Raw genomic sequence first — 21,685 nt, forward strand, 5'->3', positions numbered from 1 at the left:
GTACTGCATCAGCAGCAGCAATTTGATCAGTAGTGGGATCCACAGTGAGGCAATGAACTGTCACGAATCGGTTACTCCGAGGACAGCTGCAAGCCAAATGTTCTAAAGCTTGCATTCCACTGACCCCAAACCGCCGCCATTTGCTGCTCCACTGGCGTTGAGTGAGAGCTCATTGGAGGGCAGGGTAGAGTTCCGTTGTGTTTTCTGACGAAGGCTGGTTCTCCCTCGTTGTCAGTGATGGCTGTGTGTTTAGGAGTCCAGTTGAGCTCCTGCAGCCAAGCTGTCTGCGTGATAGACACTCTGGACCTACACCTGGAGTCACGGTCTGGGACCCGACTTCGTATGACAGTAGAAGCTTTTTCGAGATTATCCCACGCACCCTGGATGCAAATCTCATGCCGATCTGGTTATTCTAGGTGTTGTGCTGCCATTCATGAACAGAATTCCAGGGGGTGTTTTCCAACAGGCTAACGCTCGTCCACATACTGCTGTTGTAACCCAACATGCCCTGGCCTGCTTGATCACCGGATCTGCCTGCAATCGACCACATACTGGATATCATTGAACTAGAACTCCAGCGTCATCCACAACCGGCATTAACCGTCCCTTTATTGGGCGGCCAGGTGCCACACGCGTGCAACTCCATTTCACAAACTGACATCCAGCACCTGTACAACGAAACCCTTCCACGTTTGCATGCTTGCATTCAATATTCTGGCCGTTACGCCGGTTATTAATGTACCGCCACTTCAGATCTGCAATGGCATATCTCGAGCTTACGTTAATCTGTGGTCTTGCGATGTTAATCACCTAAGTTATGTTATGTAGACATACGTATACCGGGAATTTCGTTACTGTACATTAATTATTTCTTGGTGTTGTAATTTTGTTCCGTGTAGAAGCAACTGACCACCAACGAAAGACATGAAAATGACGCTGCTTTTATTTAAAAATGATCTGTTTCGGACAATATCGCCAATCTACATGCCAAGTTTACTTTCATATAGTATATGACAGTCAACTGATAGTTCCGTTACGCAGGTGACTCTGTAACTACGACGCATGATTTCAAGTCCTCAGCTGCAAGCAGTGGTAAGAGAGGATCCACGAGAAGCAGAGTTATTGCACGTGAAACCTGGTACGTGGTGGGCTTTATTCATATTATTTGAAAATTCCACTGTAAACCGATAAATAGCGCGTTATTTCTAATTTAAAATTCTCGCTAATGACAATTCTGTCGGCATATGTAAGTGTAAACAGTAGTAAGTGCCAAAAACAAAGCGGCCAGTAGCAGTAACGCGTGCAATGTTCGCGGCAGGAAATTGGTTTTCAGGAACGGTTTGCACGGATCTGAGGACAACATTGATAAAGATCCACAATATACTCCTTAACACAAATGTGCTTAAAAAGTTGTTGCTAATGAGGTAAATGAGAACATCTGTTTAGGCAAACAAACGATATTAAATAGAGTCGCTCATCATTGTTTACGTAAATTTGCGCGTCAGGATGTGGAACTAGACACGTTAAGGGCCACCCTTAACATTGTTCATGAGCTGCTGTGATGAGGTTACTAAAATTAGTTTTCTATTATGCTGAATGATGGAATAAGTTTTGAGGTTGTTATAGCTTGTTATTGCTAAAATTGCTAACGCAAATGATAGTGTCAAACAGTGAAACAGTTCGAACCTTTTAAATTTCTGTTTTTGAGAGATATCACAGTAATGTTGCAGTAATTCGTCCAGCAAGTAAGCAGTGGAAAGTTAGTGGTAGCTCATCTCAAGTGCACTCAGTTTGCAAGTAAACAATGTTAAGTACCGACTGATTAATTTTTAAGAATAGAATTGTGGGCAGATTTATGATTTTAAACACATGTCGTTACTGTAAATATGTTTTAACACAATGACTAATCTGAATAATAACTCACATTACTTATACTTGAAATGTCTTATTTATACGATTTTATTGAAACATTACTGCGCGATTTCTCGAAATATCCAACATGTCCCTTGTCGTTCTTTAGCTTGACGACATTGCCCGAAACCAATAATTTTGAAATGAAAACAAAACATCTGAACAAAAGTCATAGAATATTTATTAAAGGAAAACACCGGCATTTGACTGTTTTATTGTTTATTAAAATACATCCCAGGTTTCGACCCATTTATGCCATTTTCAAGTATTTTACATTGCTAGTCCTGCAATATATGTTAAAGACATAAAATTATATACTTCAAAATGGCATAAAAGGCCGAAACTTGGATTCTACATCTACATCTACATCCATACTCCGCAACCCACCCGACGGTGTGTGGCGGAGGCTACCTTGAGTACCTCTACCGGTTCTCCCTTCTATTCCAGTCTCGTATTGTTCGTGGAAAGAAGGATTGTTGGTGTGCTTTTGTGCGGGCTCTAATCTCTCTGATTTTATCCTCATGGTCTCTTCGCGAGATATACGTAGGAGGGAGCAATATACTGCTTGATCTTCGGTGAAGGTATATTCTCGAAACTTTAACAAAACCCCGTACCGAGATTCTGAGCGTCTCTCCTGCAGAGTCTTCCACTGGAGTTTATCTATCATCTCCGTAACGCTTTCGCGATTACTAAATGATCCTGTAACGAAGCGCGCTGCTCTCCGTTGGATCTTCTCTATCTCTTTTATCAACCCTATCTGGTACGGATCCCACACTGGTGAGCAGTATTCAAGCAGTGGGCGAACAAGCGTACTGTAACCTACTTCCTTTGTTTTCGGATTGCATTTCCTTAGGATCCTTCCAATGAATCTCAGTCTGGCATTTTCTTTACCAACGATCAACTTTATATGATCACTCCTAATGCGTACTCCCAGATAATTTATGGAATTAACTGCTTCCAGTTGCTGACCTGCTATTTTGTAGCTAAATGATAAGGGGTCTATCTTTCTATGTATTCGCAGCACATTACACTTGTCTACATTGAGATCCAATTGCCATTCCTGTACCATGCGCCAATTCGCTGCAGATCCTCCTGCATTTCAGTACAATTTTCCATTGTTACAACCTCTCGATACACCACAGCATCATCTCCAAAAAGCCTCAGTGAACTTCCGATGTCGTCTACAAGGTCATTTATGTATATTGTGAATAGCAACGGTCCTATGACACTCCCCTGCGGCACACCTGAAATCACTCTTACTTCGGAAGACTTCTCTCCATTGAGAATGACATGCTGCGTTCTGTTATCTAGGAACTCTTCAATCCAATCACACAATTGGTCTGATAGTCGATATGCTGTTACTTTGTTCATTAAACGACTGTGGGGAACTGTATCGAACGCCTTGCGGAAGTCAAGGAACACGGCATCTACCTGTGAACCCGTGTCTATGGCCCTCTGAGTCTCGTGGACGAATAGCGCGAGCTGGGTTTCACACGACCGTCTTTTTCGAAACCCATGCTGATTCCTACAGAGTAGATTTCGAGTCTCCAGAAAAGTCATTATACTCGAACATAATACGTGTTCCAAAATTCTACAACTGATCGACGTTAGAGATATAGGTCTATAGTTCTGCACATCTGTTCGACGTCCCTTCTTGAAGACGGGAATGAACTGTGCCCTTTTCCAATCCTTTGGAACGCTACGCTCTTCTAGAGACATACGGTACACCGCTGCAAGAAGGGGACCAAGTTCCTTCGCGTAATCTGTGTAAAATCGAACTGGTATCCCATCAGGTCCAGCGGCCTTTCCTCTTTTGAGAGATTTTAATTGTTTCTCTATCCCTCTGTCGTCTATTTCGATAGCTACCATTTTGTCATCTGTGCGACAATCTAGAGAAGGAACTACAGTGCAGTCTTCCTCTGTGAAACAGCTTTGGAAAAAGACATTTAGTATTTCGGCCTTTAGTCTGTCATCCTCTGTTTCAGTACCATTTTGGTCACAGAGTGTCTGGACATTTTGTTTTGATCCACCTACCGGTTTGACATAAGACCAAAATTTCTTAGGATTTTCTGCCAAGTCAGTACATAGAACTTTACTTTCGAATTCATTGAACGCCTCTCGCATAGCCCTCCTCACACTGCATTTCGCTTCGCGTAATTTTTGTTTGTCTGCAAGGCTTTGGCTATGTTTATGTTTGCTGTGAAGTTCCCTTTGCTTCCGCAGCAGTTTTCTAACTCGGTTGTTGTACCACGGTGGCACATACTCATCTAACGCATATTGTACGATGGTTTTGAACTTTGTCCACTGATCATCAACACTATTTGTACTTAACACAAAACTTTTGTGTTAAGCCGTCAGGTACTCTGTAATCTGCTTTTTGTCACTTTTGCTAAACAGATAAATCTTCCTACCTTTTTTAATATTTCTATTTACGGCTGAAATCATCGATGCAGTAACCGCTTTATGATCGCTGATTCCCTGTTCTGCGTTAACTGTTTCAAATAGTTAGGGGCTGTTTGTCACCAGAAGGTCTAATATGTTATCGCCACGAGTCGGTTCTCTTTTTAACTGCTCGAGGTAGTTTTCAGATAAAGCACTTTAAAAAATTTCACTGGATTCTTTGTCCCTGCCACCCGTTATGAACGTTTGAGTCTCCCAGTCTATATCCGGCAAATTGAAATCTCCACCCAGAACTATAACATGGTGGGGAAATCTACTCGAAATATTTTCCAAATTATCCTTCAGGTGCTCAGCCACAACAGCTGCTGAGCCAGGGGGCCTATAGAGACATCCAATTACCATGATTGAGCCTGCTTTAACCGTGACCTTCACCCAAATTATTTCACATTTCGGATTGTAGTCAAATAAACAATGAAACAGTGAATTGGCGGCGTGTTCCTCGGGAAAAAAAACATAAAACAGTGACAGATAGTCACAAAATAGTTAGTGAAGGATTTGTGCCACCATTTCGGTATAGTGGCCAGTACATCACGATGCAGTACGAACATAACTGCCACTGTAAGTGTCGTCGTCGGAAAGCGGCGAGTCTGATGACGGAAAACCGTGTTACTGTTAAATGTAAATGAAAACATTTTTAGCCGGCCGCGGTGGCCGTGCGGTTCTAGGCACTTCAGTCCGGAACCGTGTGACTGCTACGGTCGCAGGTTCGAATCCTGCCTCGGGCATGGATGTGTGTGATTTCCTTAGGTTAGTTAGGTTCAAGTAGTTCTAAGTTCTAGGGGACCGCCGGCCGCGGTGGTCTCGCGGTTCTAGGCGCGCAGTCCGGAACCGTGCGACTGCTACGTCGCAGGTTCGAATCCTGCCTCGGGCATGGATGTGTGTGATGTCCTTAGGTTAGTTAGGTTTAAGTAGTTCTAAGTTCTAGGGGACTGATGACCACAGCAGTTGAGTCCCATAGTGCTCAGAGCCATTTGAACCATCTAGGGGACTGATGACCTCAGATGTTGACTCCCATAGTGCTCAGAGCCGTTTGAACCATTATTTAAAAACATTTTATGGTAATAATAATAATAATACTCGGACTTATTATGAAAAGGATTGTTCCTACTCACCGAATAGCGGAGATGCTGAATCGCAAGGTGGCACAACAAAACGACTGTCAAACAAAACTTTTAGCCAAACACGCATTCAGCTGGCCTTGGCAGCCAGACGCTTTCGTCATGTGTGTGTGTGTGTGTGTGTGTGTGTGTGTGTGTGTGTTGTCTATTCTGATGAAGGCCTGTTTGGCCGAAAGCTTTGTTCGACAGTCTTTTTGTTATGCCTATCTGTCACTCAGCATCTCCACTATATGGTGAGTAGAAATTATTCTTTTCACAATACTGTCGTTATTCCATCCTGGACTTGCTGAAAGACATAGACTGCAGGTTCGACTTACAAGAGTTGAAATGGTAACGCGACATTGTGTTATGAGGCACGATCGTTGCGTCAGCGAACTTACAACTTCTGACCTACTTAGAAGCCAAGAGATAAACAAAATAAGTTTGGCGAAATGGTTCCAATAATATTATTATTCGACTCAAAACCCAAGTTACAGGAATGATACAACGTTAACTTACTGATATTCGAAGAAGAGAAGGAATAAGGAGTATCATTTCTATCATTTTAACAAAATAAAGATCGGCAAGTACATAGATAATTAAGAAACAGGGATGAAGCTAATATTCTTAGAATTTTATCTCTAACATCGCTGAAACTAAACGTTTTGCTACACAGCGCATTCGAATAGCGGAAACGAAGTCATAGTGCAACGAATCATAGTACACATGTGACTTAACCCACTTCACTCGGTGAATGATTAACGTACAAGCATACAACCCAGTAGCTCCTGGAACTGTAATATGGATTAGTTTTGCTAAAGAAGTTCTTATTACAGAATAATAACGGTTTCTTGAAAGCAGTTTAACGTATAAAAACTGTTGGAATAAAAGATTGTGTTATGGCTTAGTCGTCTCTCCGGCCCCTAACCCACTCCCGCCATTGTCAACAAGAAACCTGAGAAAAACTGTGACTGGGACCTTCACACTTTATCAGTTTACTTGATTGAAAAGTCACAGATCATTTCACAATAAATTCAAGTGAAATGAATACCCACAACTGCATACGGGCGTTGATATGAGTCAACGGGGACAGTTGAAAATGTGTACCCCGACCGGGACTTGAACCCGGGATCTCCTACTTACATTGCAGACACTCTTTCCATCTGAGCCACCGAGGGCGCAGAGGATAGTCCGAGTGCAGGGACTTATCTCTAGCACGCCTCCCGCGAGACCCACTCACCCAACTTAGTGTCCCGCATTATATTCATAGTGCCCCTGCCTATTATAGTCTTTACTCGCGCCGTTTTGCCGATTCCCGTAAGAGTTTGGTCACTGTTTCTGCATCCGCACAGAAGAAGATGGTCATATGGGCGGTGTGCCATATACGTATATGAAAATGGTATCTGCTCTTTTGGACATGTCCGAAAGAACAGATACCATCTTCATATGTATAAATTCAAGTAGTTAAATTTCTTCTTATCAACGACTACTCAGTTTCATATATATTCGCAACTGCCTATCACGATCTCAACATGAGCTATTACAGCTGATACGATAAAACATGATGACCACTGCCCACTGCGACTTTGGATGCCGCCTGGTGGCGTTCTGGTCACATGACGCGCTAACAAAAGAATGTAAGCGAAGCAGCCACGGACGGGGTATCACCCTAGCGAAAATATGCGCTGCAAATGGTGAAATCCATTGACATAAGTGACTTTGACAACGTGCAGATGATTATTAAGCAGCGCCTGAGAACGAGTATCCCTAAAACGGCGAAGCTGGTCGAATATCCACGCGCTACTCCCGTGAGCATCTACTGATAGAGGTAGGACGGCAGTGAGACTACCAGTAGGCGCTAAATGGTTGGACGTCCACGACTCTTCACAGAATGTGCGGTTCGGAGGCTTGTCTCCTCTGTACAGTATGATACGGCGATCTGTGACACCTGTGCACAATACTGGTGCACGCACAAGTGTTTCGGAGCACATTGTTAATCGAACATCGTTGAGCGTGGAGCTGCACAGCAGATCATCCGCACGTGTTCACATGTTGACCCAACGGCATCGTCAATTACTACTGCAGTGATTGCGGGACCATCGGGATTCGACCGTCGATCAGTGGAAACGTGTCGGCCGTTCCGGTGAATGACGTTTTTACTAGATCGCTGATCGTCTCCCCGAACTCTGTCATCGAGGTGAACGGCGGCTCGAAAAATGCAGCGCGCCACTGGCGTACCCTGGTGGGAGCAGGATTATACTGCGGGTGATATTCTGCGGCGCCTGCGTGGGACCTGTGGTGGTGATGGAAGACGCGCTGCGAACCACTTCATGCTTGATACCATCCCCCCGACGGCGAGGTCATATTTCGGCTGTATAAAGTCGGTGTCTCGGAACCAGAGGAGCATTATAGTAAACTCACGTTGATGTCTCGGCGACCAAATTCGTCTGATGTAAATCCTGTGGAACCCAGAGGGCTCACTATCGGGCGCCATCACGGTGTACGCAAATCAGTGGCCCGTTATTTATGCGGATTACATTCAATGTCACATACTTCCTCAAACCTACTCACAAAATGTCGGAACCCTGGTATGCAGAATCAGCGATATATTTCGTTCAAAATACGGACGAACAAGATATTAAGCAGGTGGTCATAATATTTTGGTACATCAGAGTATTTTACAATGATAGCCAAAATGTATTTATGATAAATAGTTTGTTCCAGAGAGCGCAGATTTTGACAAGTTTGAATGATAGTGAACTAGACTTATTAGTCATGGTTGCAAAATAACAGCCCGAATACTTCACGGAAGAATGGAAAAATTGGTAGAAGCCGACCTCGCGGAAGATTAGGTTGGATTCCGGAGAAATTTGGAAGCACACAAGGCAGCACTGACCCTAGACGTGTCTTAGAAGATAATTTAGTTGTTGGGTTGTTTGGGGGAAGAGACCAAACTGAGAGGTCATCGGTCTCATCGGATTAGGGAAGGATGGGGAAGGAAGTCGGCCGTGCCCTTTCAAAGGAACCATCCCGGCATTTTGCCTGGAGCGATTTAGGGAAATCACGAAAAACCTAAATCTGGATGGCCGGACGCGGGATTGAACCGTCGTCCTCCCGAATGCGAGTCCAGTGTGCGCCACCTCGCTCGGTTTTTGCTTTATGGATAGCAAAATAACATGATGGCCGAAGTACAGAAAGTATTAAATGGAGATTGGCAGTGACAAGAGTAGAGTCTCTGTTTGTTAACGTCGACTGTAAATTAAAAAGTTTGAAAGTCTTTCAGGTAGGTACTTGCCTGGAGTGTGGCCATATATGGAAGTGAAACATGGACGATAAACAGTTTAGACAAGAAGAGAACAGAGGTTTTTTGAAATGTAGTGCTACAGAAGAACATTGTGTTGTGGTTGGCAGGAGAGCCAACACCGTGTTACTAGTGGAAGCCGAAAGGCACGCGTTTTAGCTCACGCAGGCTGGCGTGAGGTCTGGAGCAGGACCAGGAAATTAGAATTTAGAAAAAACGGACGTAGCTGCTGGAATACGTAACTTTAATCCATACATGGTGAACGTCGCTCTTGACGGTACATTATGCACAGTATCAATAGTAACTGGTAATGGCGCCTTGCTAGGTGGTAGCAAATGACGTAGCTGAAGGCTATGCTAACTATCGTCTCGGCAAATGAGAGCGTATTTTGTCAGTGAACCATCGCTAGCAAAGTCGGTTGTACAACTGGGGCGAGTGCTAGGAAGTCTCGCTAGACCTGCCGTGTGGCAGCGCTCGGTGTGCAATCACTGATAGTGGCGACACGCGGGTCCGACGTATACTAACGGACCGCGGCCGATTTAAAGGCTACCAGCTAGCAAGTGTGGTGTCTGGCGGTGACACCACACATTGTATACTAGATGGGCAGATCGTTTAAGTAATGAGGAGGTACTGAGCAGAATTGCGGAGAAAAGAAATTTGTGGCACAACTTGACCAAAAGAAAGGATCGGTTGATAAGTCTTAAGGTGTCACAAGTTTAATGTTGGAGGATGGTGAGGGTTTAAAAATCTTACAGGAAGATCAAGAGATGAATACAGTAAACATATTCACAAGGATGCAGGGCCTAGCAGTTATTGGGAGAGGAAGAGACTTGCGCAGGATAGAGAATCGTGGACAGACGCATCAAATTCGTACGGTGTCGTAACGCCCTTTACAGCTGTTTTTGCGATACCCTATTCTTTGGTTTCCAATAGATGTTCACTTATTTATATGTGGTGGATTATAATAGCTTTAATTCGAACTATTCTTTCCCTGATGTCGTAATTTCTCGAAGTTAAAACTGTCTGTGCCTCATGTTTCAAAATATGGAAAATGACGTAACGCTATAGTCACCATGTTCCGTCCATCGTGTGTATCATGTTCACTAAGGAACTGGCCAAATTCGGCTTCTAGTACTGCAAGTCCTTCTCCATCCGGAACTTTAATGAGCCTTTCGGAACTGAAATAATTTACTCTCTGCTACATTTCCACAATAAATCTCATATTTAATCCTTCGCTATAGGAGCAATGTCCTATTGGTTCGCAACATTTAATTTGGTGAAACATATTTTTCTGTAAGTTTCCTCAGTTTGCTATTTGTCAGTAGGTGTTTCTGTGTTCTGTTTCGCTGTAGTGGTGTACTAATGAACAATTATCAGTATTAGAATTTCAACATTTTAGTCATGTTTATTTTTCGAAATAAACCAGTTTAATGTTTGTTATCAATTGTGCTAAAAGTGGCTAGTAACAGCAAATTTGATGTTTCATTCAACTTCAGTAATTTTCATGATAAAGACTAAAAGAAGTTCACGTTTTTTATTTTATTATGTATTTTTACTCCTTTGATAGATCCAGTTCAAGGAGACTACAAATTTGCAGTAAGAGGTGTAGATGACACTAGTGTTCTCCTGGAATGGTCTGTGAGTATGCAGCTACAAGCTACTGAATAAGCAATAACTTGTTTAGTAGGTTGTAAGATTTATATTTGAATAAATAACCGTTGCAATTGGAAGTTAAATGTATCTGGAAACTTCTGACAGATTTGTCTATTAGAATTTACTGAAACAAGTGATAATATTTTTCTTTGTTTTATTTCTTTTAGTCTCCTAAAAAGCAATATATAGGCAGGGAGTTTTATCTTGCAAACATATTTAGCTACTTGGAAGATTTATAGTTTTATATTATCCTTAATATTGGCAACTTTTATTTCATAAACAAATACAAAACTGTTTGGAATATTATCCATTGACAGATGCATACGTGCACACACACACACACACACACACACACACACACACACACACACACACCACACAAACAAAATTAATTTGAATGTAATTGAGTGAAATCCAGGTTTTCCCTATTTCTGTGTAGTAATAGAGGTTACAACAATGATTTGATCCATCTGTGGATCAGTTTCACAAGCATAGTCGACAATCATAGCATTACAGTTTAACAAAAAAGAATACACAATTAACTTCATAATAAATTTAGATAATTACATGTCTATGTTGACAAGTATGGCGCTAGTAGCTGTCTATGATTTTATAGTATGATTCATCTCATCATTTACCTGAAGTAATGTTAGGTAAACACAGGAAACTACAGTCAGACTGGACTGATGAGAGTTAATGCTTCCACTCTCCTGAAAACAACATCAGTCCGTTACATATGGCACAATATGAAACCCTTTGTAACTAGGGTATGGTGCTTGCTTGCACATTCTTCCAAAGAAATTATTTGACATGTAAAAAAAAGTTATTATTACAGTACTGTCCATCCATTCCTCAACGTCAATCACATCAACATGACGACCATAATGTTTGGTTTACATTTTCTGTACCACAACTTCCCATTTGCTCGCTGGAAGAACTTCAGTTAAGCTTAGAAAAAGGAGTGAATGATTGTATTACATATTGCTAATTTTTGGTATTACATTTTCCTGAAAAATTAAAACATTACTGTATAAAAGCGTGTTGTGGTAAGACAGTAGTGTTTTATCGTCATTTACTTCCATTACAGTTTTTTGCAAACTCTAACTGTAATTAATTCAAGTATTTCTTGAGTTTGCGAATTATCATACTTTTCCTCCCAATGTAGCTTTCACAGCGTACAGCTTCACCCATTTTCTTTATTTAATGTAGATTTATGATGGTGCATTGAGAAAATCAGACGTCATTTTTTATTCTCATAATTGAAGTGTACTTCTTCTTGGTCTAACATCGTTAGGTCTTCAAATTCTGTTGTCCTTTACAGTATCGTGTTTTTGTGCATGTTATGAGATGTGAGAAACGTTATGAATGCCTGGTATTACATGTTACTGAGAAATGTTATTTCTTTGAACAGTATGAACATGATAAGACTTCACTGACTTGTGAAATATTGGACTTCGAGCTGTCTGTTCTCTGTGGAAGCGAGAATCTTAAATACTTCATAACAGAGAAAAAAGGCCACTTGATAGTGTCAGATATTATGCCTGACATGACCTACAATTTTCAACTCACTGGTAAAACTGTGACTGGCAATAGGACTCTACCTACAGAGACTGAAGTTCACACACTAGCTGCTGGTAAGTATAATGCCACTGTGTTTCATCTGTGTGATTTGGAAAACTAGATGGCTCTGTTATGCCAAACAGTAACAACTGATTATGGTTAGCTAACATATGAATGTTGGAAGGAATGAGAGAAGGGAGGTGTAAAGGTCCAATTTGAGGGCCCCATGAGAAAGAGAACTGCTTATGAAACTCACAGTTCCAGGTTTAACTTCCAGGCCAACATGCTTAGTTAATCATGTGGAGATTTCAAAACAGTGTACAAACTGCATAACAGCGAAAATCTCTTCATACAGATTTTAAATAGTGATTAATAACACCAAAACTTAAATGAAATCATTATGTTCATACAATACCTTAAATAAAACATAAACAAAAAAACATAAGTGCAAGGTAAAAAGAAGTTAAGTGTTGTAACTTCCCACCTGTCGATATGATAATAAAACTAATACATTCTGTGTACATAAGTGGATGTTCTCACTCACAGTACGTATTTAAAATAATTATATAGTTTTCGAGATAGTAAACTTTATATAAATAAATTAATATCAAATCTAAGATAGTGACTATTGTTCTTTTATAGATGAAGTCGTTATGAGCCATTGTTACGACTTCAGTTGTTCTGTCAGTTTTTGTGACTGATACAAATGCTTACTTTGGGAAAAGGTTTTCTTTTCCAACTGAAGTATAGTAAAATACTATCGCATTCAATATTAATGTGTAAATTGACTCAGCTCAACTACAATTGAACAATTCGTGCACTCTGACTGTACTGTCACTGACTTGAACCACTCGTCTACTGGAGTATAAAAATTTAGTGGCTTTTCTATTTTATTTATATTTTTACCCATATTTATTCATTTAGATACAATTGATATCACCGTGAGTAATTCTGAAAACAACTTTTGCTGTGGGGATTGATATTTTAAAAAAATATTTTTTTTATTTTATATAAATATATAAGGAGAAAACAAATTGAAACTTGACAGGCTGAGAGGATATGTGATGTTATTTCAGTGATTATAAGTGCGAGCAAAACTTACACGGAAATTGTTAGTATGAGCCCACTTGCCTTGTTCCCTCAGTGACCTGCATGAATGAACTGATTCAGTTGGGAAGGGTGTCTTACTGCTGTTGTAGCCTTTTCTGAGGCAAGTATCCCGGATACTGGCACTGAGCTGGTGCGACTCGAGTTCCACTTGGGACGTACCAGGGAAACTCGCTGGCCGGGGGCTGTCTCAGCTTCACTCAGACAGTTCACTGAGGCACTATCATGTGCGGTCGACCATTGCGCTACTAGAGAATGAAGTCTGAATACTGTCACATGAGCCGTGACAGGAGGATGTGGGGTGTCAGGACTTTCCTGACTCACTACCTGCCATCACCCGAAGGCACGCCCAATGGCTGCCCAGCCCACTGTGGAGCCAGGAGTGTCGCCGCTGTCCTCTGAGGAACACTGGAGGACTGTGACTCCACCGCTTCCTGTGTTCTCATCCTGCTCTTCAGCGATGGACTCCTTCGACAGTGCTGGCCGTGATTCACCACTGGACGACAGGCGGCACCAGTCGTCGGCAGTCTGTGGTTCTTAGCTGTGGCACCCACCACTCCAGATCAGCCATTTGTGGTAACGGAGGCCTATGTATCTGATGATAGTTCCATAAAATGGGTGCTGCAAGTGTTCCATCAATGGTGCCAAATGACAGACTACTGCAGGGAGTCCATTTCTCGATCTCGTATTGCAGGCTCTGCTGTGACGGGGTTACAATGAGCACGGTACACTTTACGTCCATCATCGCTCGATGTGGTCTGACATGATGGACCAGAACCTTGACAATGTTCCAATGCAGTCCACTGTCACGTCTGGATGCCCAAAAAATCTGTATATTGCATGACTAGAACATCTGCCCGAGAGGAGATCCACAAAGAGACTCCTCTGAAAATCTGGCAGGTTGTGATAACGCTCTCTCACACAAGTATACAGTATCTACGTGTCCTTCACAGTGGTCTCAACATCTGACGCTGTGCAGGCGGCCTATACGCTGCCAGGCATCACAACTATAATAAGCATAAACAGCGCTATTGCAGTCAGATAAGCGTTCTACCTGCCTCAGAGCACTGCAGCTCCAATCATATTCCCATCCCCCGACGTTGTGTACGTGTAGAGACGTAGAGTGACATACGTCAGAGTCTTCGGGGTGCGCCACTTTTGTTCTCAGACAGTCCATGTATGAAACAACTCTCCTCTTTACTGGTCTTGAGTGTTGGCCCTTGTCTTGCAAGTGATGAAGAAGGACGAGATGGAGGAGTAATAACTTCATTACCATAAGCAGGGCTCACCTGCCCTAGGTAACAAAAATTTGTGAGGGCTCTTCCTATTATGACAATGAAGATCTCAGTGGCAGTGAAGATTGAGAGAATGGGTCTCAATATGGCGTCGAACTAGTAGAATTACTATCTCATTCAATAGAAACACCTTTGCGGCTGACTGGGATCACGTGGTAATGTGGTCGGCGTCAGTTCACGAGAGGGACATCTACTTACAGAATAAAAGATTAAAATTTTATAAGTGGAAAAAAAAGGAAATCACTGTAAAACAACATGGAACAAATTAACAAATGGAAAATACGTAAAAAGAAATCCTCAAAACAATATTCCGTCTGGGTGAATTGCATACTCAGTTTCACAGGACAGACAATCTTAATTTCATAATTGAAGTTGAGCCTGTGAACAACAGTGTAACCTTGATATGACAAATAACGTGAATACAGAAATGAACACACATACTTGATTCAACCAAGAAATTGAAATAAACCAACAAAAAGTGGGTAACCCAGTGAATAAGGTAGACAATACAATTATCACAGTGCTGCAAAATCAAGAGAAAATTGTTGTGGGCGATTATAGCACACAGTCAGGTAATGGTACAATATTTTTAAAAAAAGTAAAATAGCATGGCATCCTTGTGCACAAATGGAACCATCTAAATAGAAAGAGAAAGGTAAAACTACGCAGATATTTCAGTCTCAAAAGAATATCAAACTACATCATGAATAAAAAAACTAAACAGCCCAAAAGCCATGGCATTCAGCCAGCAATAAAATACGTGAATTGCTAACTTGTTGTATCATAATCTCATTAGCGTAACACAAAGAAATTTCAATCTTCAAGAATGGAAAGGAGCAGTTATTGACACAGATTGCTGCCTGATGGAAGTGAAGCTAAAGTTAAAGCCCCAAAGGTTCAGAAAATATATGTCACTAATTTCTTGCTTTTATGCTAGTAAAATCAAACCACTGTTATTAGAAAACGAAATTCATAAGAAACTAGCAAAACTGAGGATCAGATCCAACACAAGTTTATGAAAACTGCCCAAAACTAAATTTCCTTATGAGGGTGGAAAATACCTTTGGTGGAATGAAGATTGTGAACAGACAGAAGGCATTTCAAATATGGAATAAAGGCGAATGAGGGAAAGCATTCGACACGATCTGGCTACTAGCAAATAACCATCAAAGTTAATTAGTTAAACCCTATGGTAGACACAAGGAGAAAACTGAACTCCGTTATACTGAAGAATACTTCCAAAACCAGTACACCCAGATATTTTATAAAAAGTTTAAAACATAACAAAATGAGTACCAGATCCTAAATCTCTGCTTCACGAATGAATGTTGATAATTGCCAGTCAACAACTACGAAATCTCAGAGAACACTGCAAATATTTTTAAAAATATTTCCTAAACTGATAAACCATATGATTTCAACCAGAATTTTCTGTGCACAGTAATCCAGATTGACAAGCACCAAACGGAGAGGAAACTGGTAGACAAACTGAAAGATGAAAAAATCTGCTGAGGGTGAATTGTTGCAGAACTGTTGAAATAACCTGATCTGAAACCTTAACAGAAGTTACATTGATATGCAAAACGTGTGGCAAACTGAAGTTTTACTGGAAAACTGAATTGATACATTTACTGCATAGGACAAGAGACAGAACTGATGTTAATAAGTTTTGAAGGGACTGATTTCTTCCTGTTCCATATGGAATTATATTTCAATGTTCCCTAGACAGAGCACAACAAAAGTTTGAATTCAAACAATTTTGAGACCAAAGTGATCTTACATACAACGAATTTTGGTCCCAAATCCAACTCACAAACATCAAGAAAATTTTTAATGAGAAAGAGCTTAGTACGTTTTTGGATTATAGAAAAGCATTTTGTTTGAGGACTGTAAGCCTCCCTTTGAAAGGCTGAAGGAAGAAGTTCCAGGCCTCAAACTCATTGTAATTACACTACTGGCCATTGAAATTGTTACACCAAGAAGAAATGCAGATGATGAACGGGTATTCATTGGACAAACATATTATACTAGACCTGACATGTGATTACATTTTCACGCAATTTGGGTGCATAGATCCTGAGAAACCAGTACCCAGAACAGCCACCTCTGGCCGTAATAACGATCTTGATACGCCTGGGCATTGAGTCAAACAGAGCTTGGATGGCGTGTACAGGTACAGCTGGCCATGCAGTTCAACACGATACCGCAGTTCATCAAGAGTAGTGACTGCCGTATTGTGACGAGCCAGTTGCTCGGCCACCATTGACCAGACGTTTTCAATTAGTGAGAGATCTGGCGAATGTGCTGGTCAGGTCAGCAGTCGAACATTTTCTGTATCCAGAATGGCCTGTACAGGACCTTTAACACGCGCTCGTGCATTATCCAGCTGAAATGTAGGGTTTCGCAGGGATCGAATGAAGGGTAGAGCCACGGGTCGTAACACATCTGAAATGCAACGTCCACTGTTCGAAGTGCCGTCAGTGCGAACATGAGGTGACCGAGAATTGTTAATGGCACCCCATACCATCACGCCGAGTGATACGCCATTATGGCGATGACGAATACACGCTTCCAATGTGCGTTCACCGCGATGTCGCCAAACACGGATGCGACCATAATGATGCTGTACACAGAACCTGGATTCATCCGAAAAAATGACAGATGCCATTCGTGCAGCCAGGTTCGTCGTTTACACCATCGCAGGCGTTCCTGTCTGTGATGCAGCGTCAAGGGTCACCGCAGCCTTGGTCTCCGAGCTGATAGTCCATGCTGCTGCAAATGTCGTCAAACTGTTCGTGCAGATGGTTGTTGTCTTGGAAACATCCGCATCTGTTGACTCTGGGATCGAGACGTGGCTGCACGATCCGTTACAGCCATATGGATAAGATGCCCGTCATCTCGACTGCTAGTGATACGAGGCCGTTGGGATCCAGCACTGCTTTCCGTATTACCCTCCTGAACCCACCGATTCCATATTCTGCTAACAGTCATTGGATCTCGACCAACGCGAACAGCAATGTCGCGATACGATAAACCGCAATCGCAATAGTCTACAATCCGACCTTTATCAAAGTCGGAAACGTGATGGTACGCATGTCTCCTCCTTACACGAGGCATCGCACAACGTTTCAACAGGCAACGCCGGTCAACTGTTGTTTGTGTATGAGAAATCGGTTGGAAACTTTCCTAATATCAGCACGTTGTAGGTGCCGCCACCGGCGCCAACCTTGTGTGAATGCTCTGAAAAACTAATCATTTGCATATCACAGCATCTTCTTGCTGTCGGTTAATTTCGCGTCTGTAGCACGTCGTCTTCGTGGTGTAGCAGTTTTAATGGCCAGTAGTGTATTACTGAAGCACTGAAAGGTACAAAATATAGGGCCGAATTATGGGGAGATATTTTATAATATTTTGAAATTAAAACAGTGCTGGGACAAGATGATGAAGTATCTCCACAACATTCCAACTATTTCTCAAAAAACGAACTCCTAGTGAAGTGAACACTAAAATTGGACTGTAATATAGATGAACTAATGAAATTTGGAAGAACAATAATCGGGATAGACTGCTTAGTTTTTTGAGACGATCCAGCAACTATATGCCAGAGCGTTCAAACAGCACAGAGACAAACAGGTATTCTGAGAGGAATAGCAGAAAGTATCTTTGCAAAAAAAGAAATTACATATTTAGCAAGAGTCTGGCACAAAACTCTAAAAACTACTTACCGGAAAATCGAGAGCGTTCCCCAGATCAGATATTTAGGCGAAATCATCTACAGAACTGCCCTGGGAAGACTTACGAAACACGTTGCCCGTAAATGCAGAGAGCTTTCAAGCTTACTACAAAAGATGTGCATTACAAAGACTGCACATGTAAATACTGGAAAATGAGATATTACGACAGAGTAAGGGCTGAAACCATGATCTTAAACAGAAAGGTCACATTTAAGAAATCAGAATGAGAGAAAGAAACGTAATCAGGAAATTTTTATGTCAACATTAAGTCAGAATTACGTATAAGTCAACATTAAGTATAAGTAAATAAAAAACGATAATTTATATAGATATGAAAATTCTATATCAATATTAAAGGGATAACCAACCAGATTAACTAAACACATTATGGGACCCTACAAAGCTCACAGTAAAGCTAAAATTGAATCAATAAAAAACAAGAAACAAGACAAAATAAAGAGAAAAACTGATGGAAACAGAAATTGATGTACAAGGGTGAAAAGTCTTAAGGCAGAAAATTCAACTGGGCACTTTGGAACGACACGGGTTTTGATCATCATTTGTAACATCCTCATTTACCTCAGTCAGTTTTTTTGAAACCACGAACTGTTCTGAAGCGATGCATAATGCCGCTCAACGTGGGAAAGCTGCTTAAAAGACATATCACACTAACGTGTCAGCAGGGTGCATAAAACATTCTGTTTCCTGTTGTGAAAATAATTGTTTAACAAAGGTTTAACTGAAGTTACTAAAATGAAAAGAGATCTTGACTGAATGTTTTTGCAATATTTTCATTTTAACAGTGAATAGTGTGTTATGAAGTCCACCCTAACATAAAGTTGCTATGTAAAGAACGGAAATTTTTAAGTCACTAACGTTTAGAAGGTTCTTGACAATTATTAGTTTTAATACGTTCGCTCAATACAACACAGCTGAAAAATATTCAGTTAGCTAAGTTAGGAATAAGGTTGCGTAGCACTCCACTCGGAATAGAAAGAAAATCACAAAATTCACTAGTTCGTCGAAACACCTGGAACTGTTGTTTACGCCAGTTGGCGATCGTTTTCTCAACTTCTCTGCTTCTTTGACTAAGCACCAAGAAGAACATGCGAAAATTTCTCTCTCTCTGTGAATGCTCGAATGTTCTCCTTTCTGAAGGTCTGAAATAGCCAAACAGCTACATAATTTTTCATACTTAATCTCGTAACTTCCCTACTTGACCATTCCCAATTTTGAATTTACTTAAATCTGTATCCAGTTTCTGTATTTCCTGAAAAGCACCTGAACTAAAAATCATTTTCCGTTACTTTTCGCAAGAAAAGAAATAACGATTTTGCTTCAACGACCCCTGCATTGGCTGTTTTATATTAAGCACATCATACCACGACTGCAACACACTGTTCGATTACACATGCTCATTCATCTCAAATCATAACAACTTGCAAGATTCATACACTGGATAAGCGCAAGTGACATCTATAACGTTTCTTTACTTTTCATTATGTTCAGGCTTCTATCTGAAATTGCTTGTACATTTTTCATGGCGCCTTTTGTTTGTGTGGCAGCCGTAACACGTTATCTCTTGTTTTATTGACAATCCAGGTTTTTGTTTCTTTACATACTCCTCCCGCGTACACATACAATTTGAGACTAAAATCTGTTACTGTGCTAATATATCTACAACAGATAGTCAAGAAATGAAGACCAAGTTTATTTTAGTCAAGATACCACATCTTCCTTCTTTGAAGTCAGCTTGAAACAGTAACAAACAAAATAAATATTCTTGTTTTAATAAAGACTGGACTTGAGACAGAATGCCTATCAGTGGTGAATTAACAAACATTCTGAACTGAAGTCTTTGCACGCTAGGTGCCACAACTGGGTCCTGAAGGGACCTGTCAGAGTGAGAGCTTCCAACAATAAATGAACAAGTTCAGCGAAGCCACTTGTGAGGACGAACACAGAATTATTAAAAGTGCGCTGCTCAGTAACCACGTCTGTTCCATGTCTTCTTACGTAAAAGCTGTTTCAGAGATTCTGGGATGCAAAGACTGGCATCGGATGCGGTGACGACATAGTGATGGCTCCAGAGTGAGCTACTGAAAAGGTACCGCATTTGGCGTCTGGGTCAGAAAACTGACTAGGAGTGGACTGACGCCTCAGAGCCCTAGGGTTGGCCTAAGTACAGCTGCAGGATCCATCGTACAACATGTCCTACTTTCTGTCATTTGGGTGGTGTAAGAAACAGGCACGAGTGCTGGATAAGCTGGTGTGTCACTGGGTAGCTGCTCAGTGGCTCCACCAGCCACTGGGGCTGACTGGTACATGTGTCATCCACAAGTGGAAGCTGAGAAGGTCCCATCACTGGAACAAAAGAGGGTGTTAAACTCGTGGACATGAAGAGGAGACCATGGCAATGTCACGTTCATTAATATGTGGTACCATCTGGAAGCTTTACTTCCACCCTACAGCGTCCAGAAGTCGGGAAATGAGACAGTTGGGATCTAATACTGATGGCCTTTGGAAAAAAACTAAGGCCCATACAGGGTCAAGGAAGAAAACCTATCTTGTGTGGACCACCATGAGGATGACAGAGAGGAGTAAAATGACGTACAGAGGGTAGCGACCCATGAGAGTTTCTGTGAAGAGTTTTAGTCTGATTTGACCAGTCCTAATTGGTGAAACAGTAGGTGTGAGAACAGGATCAAACTAGCTCTTAGAGACCATGTTGATGAAGTTAGGACACTTGGATTAGCATCATACCAATAAAACGTTCAGCCAACCCATTAGACATGGGGAAGAATGGGGCCGTGTGAATGAGCTTGATACCTCTGAATTCACAGAAGGTTTTAAATGTAGCAGAAGCAAATTTGGTAGCTACTGTCAGTGACTATGGTCTCTGGGACCCCTCAATGACGAAAACACAGGATAGGTGAGGATAGTTTGCCCAGTGGATGTGTAGGTCATTCAGAAGACATAAGGAAAACCACTGTTTGCGTTGGTGACGACCGGCCAGAAGTGTCCCAAGACGGGAGTACTGAAGTTCAAATGTAGCTCGGACTGTTGTGTGGTCCTATCTGGCAATGCAAAGAACCAACATGGCACAACGGTTTGCTTGCGCTGACAGTTTGAGCAAGCCTCAACCATGTGGGTTATGGCATTCCACTCAAACCAATTTTCAGCAGGCTAAGCTCTTCGTTAGGAAAAAGCTTCAGTGTCCAATATGTAGTTTGGCCAACATGCATAGTTCAAGACCAGATGCCATGATGTCCTTGGAGCAGCCGCTGTCCCTCTGTGTCAACAGTACCATGTTGAGTGTTGAAAGCTCAGGAGAGTGATGCCAGCACCATAGACACCCTGATTTTAAAGGCACTAAAGTTCCTGAGGCCAACAATGTCATTCCATGTGGTGAATTTTTGCGAGCAATTGGTCCTTGGCTGAGTGGTATGCTTGAACTTGGTTTCAGAGAGAGTAGGCTAGCTGTCACATCTTTGGCAGCAGTGTCCAGATGGGACCAGTTCTCTGGATCAATGTCAGAGGTTGCGTCCTGTCCCAGCAGCAAACGTG

At 41.6% G+C, this 21,685-nt stretch overlaps 1 protein-coding gene across 2 annotated transcripts in view; it reads left to right on the top strand.

Moving 5' to 3' along the window:
- Nucleotides 1-21,685, top strand: part of LOC126195831 (uncharacterized) — a 672,121-nt gene that overhangs the window by 464,907 nt on the left and 185,529 nt on the right. For both annotated transcript variants that reach the window (XM_049934505.1, XM_049934506.1), the window contains exons 16-17: nucleotides 10,337-10,407; nucleotides 11,834-12,056. In XM_049934505.1, coding sequence (XP_049790462.1) covers nucleotides 10,337-10,407; nucleotides 11,834-12,056 — 294 coding nt within the window. The remainder of the gene's footprint in view (nucleotides 1-10,336; nucleotides 10,408-11,833; nucleotides 12,057-21,685) is intronic.

Source organism: Schistocerca nitens, chromosome 7 (assembly GCF_023898315.1).
Source record: "Schistocerca nitens isolate TAMUIC-IGC-003100 chromosome 7, iqSchNite1.1, whole genome shotgun sequence".
Classification (NCBI taxonomy): Eukaryota; Metazoa; Arthropoda; class Insecta; order Orthoptera; family Acrididae; genus Schistocerca; species Schistocerca nitens.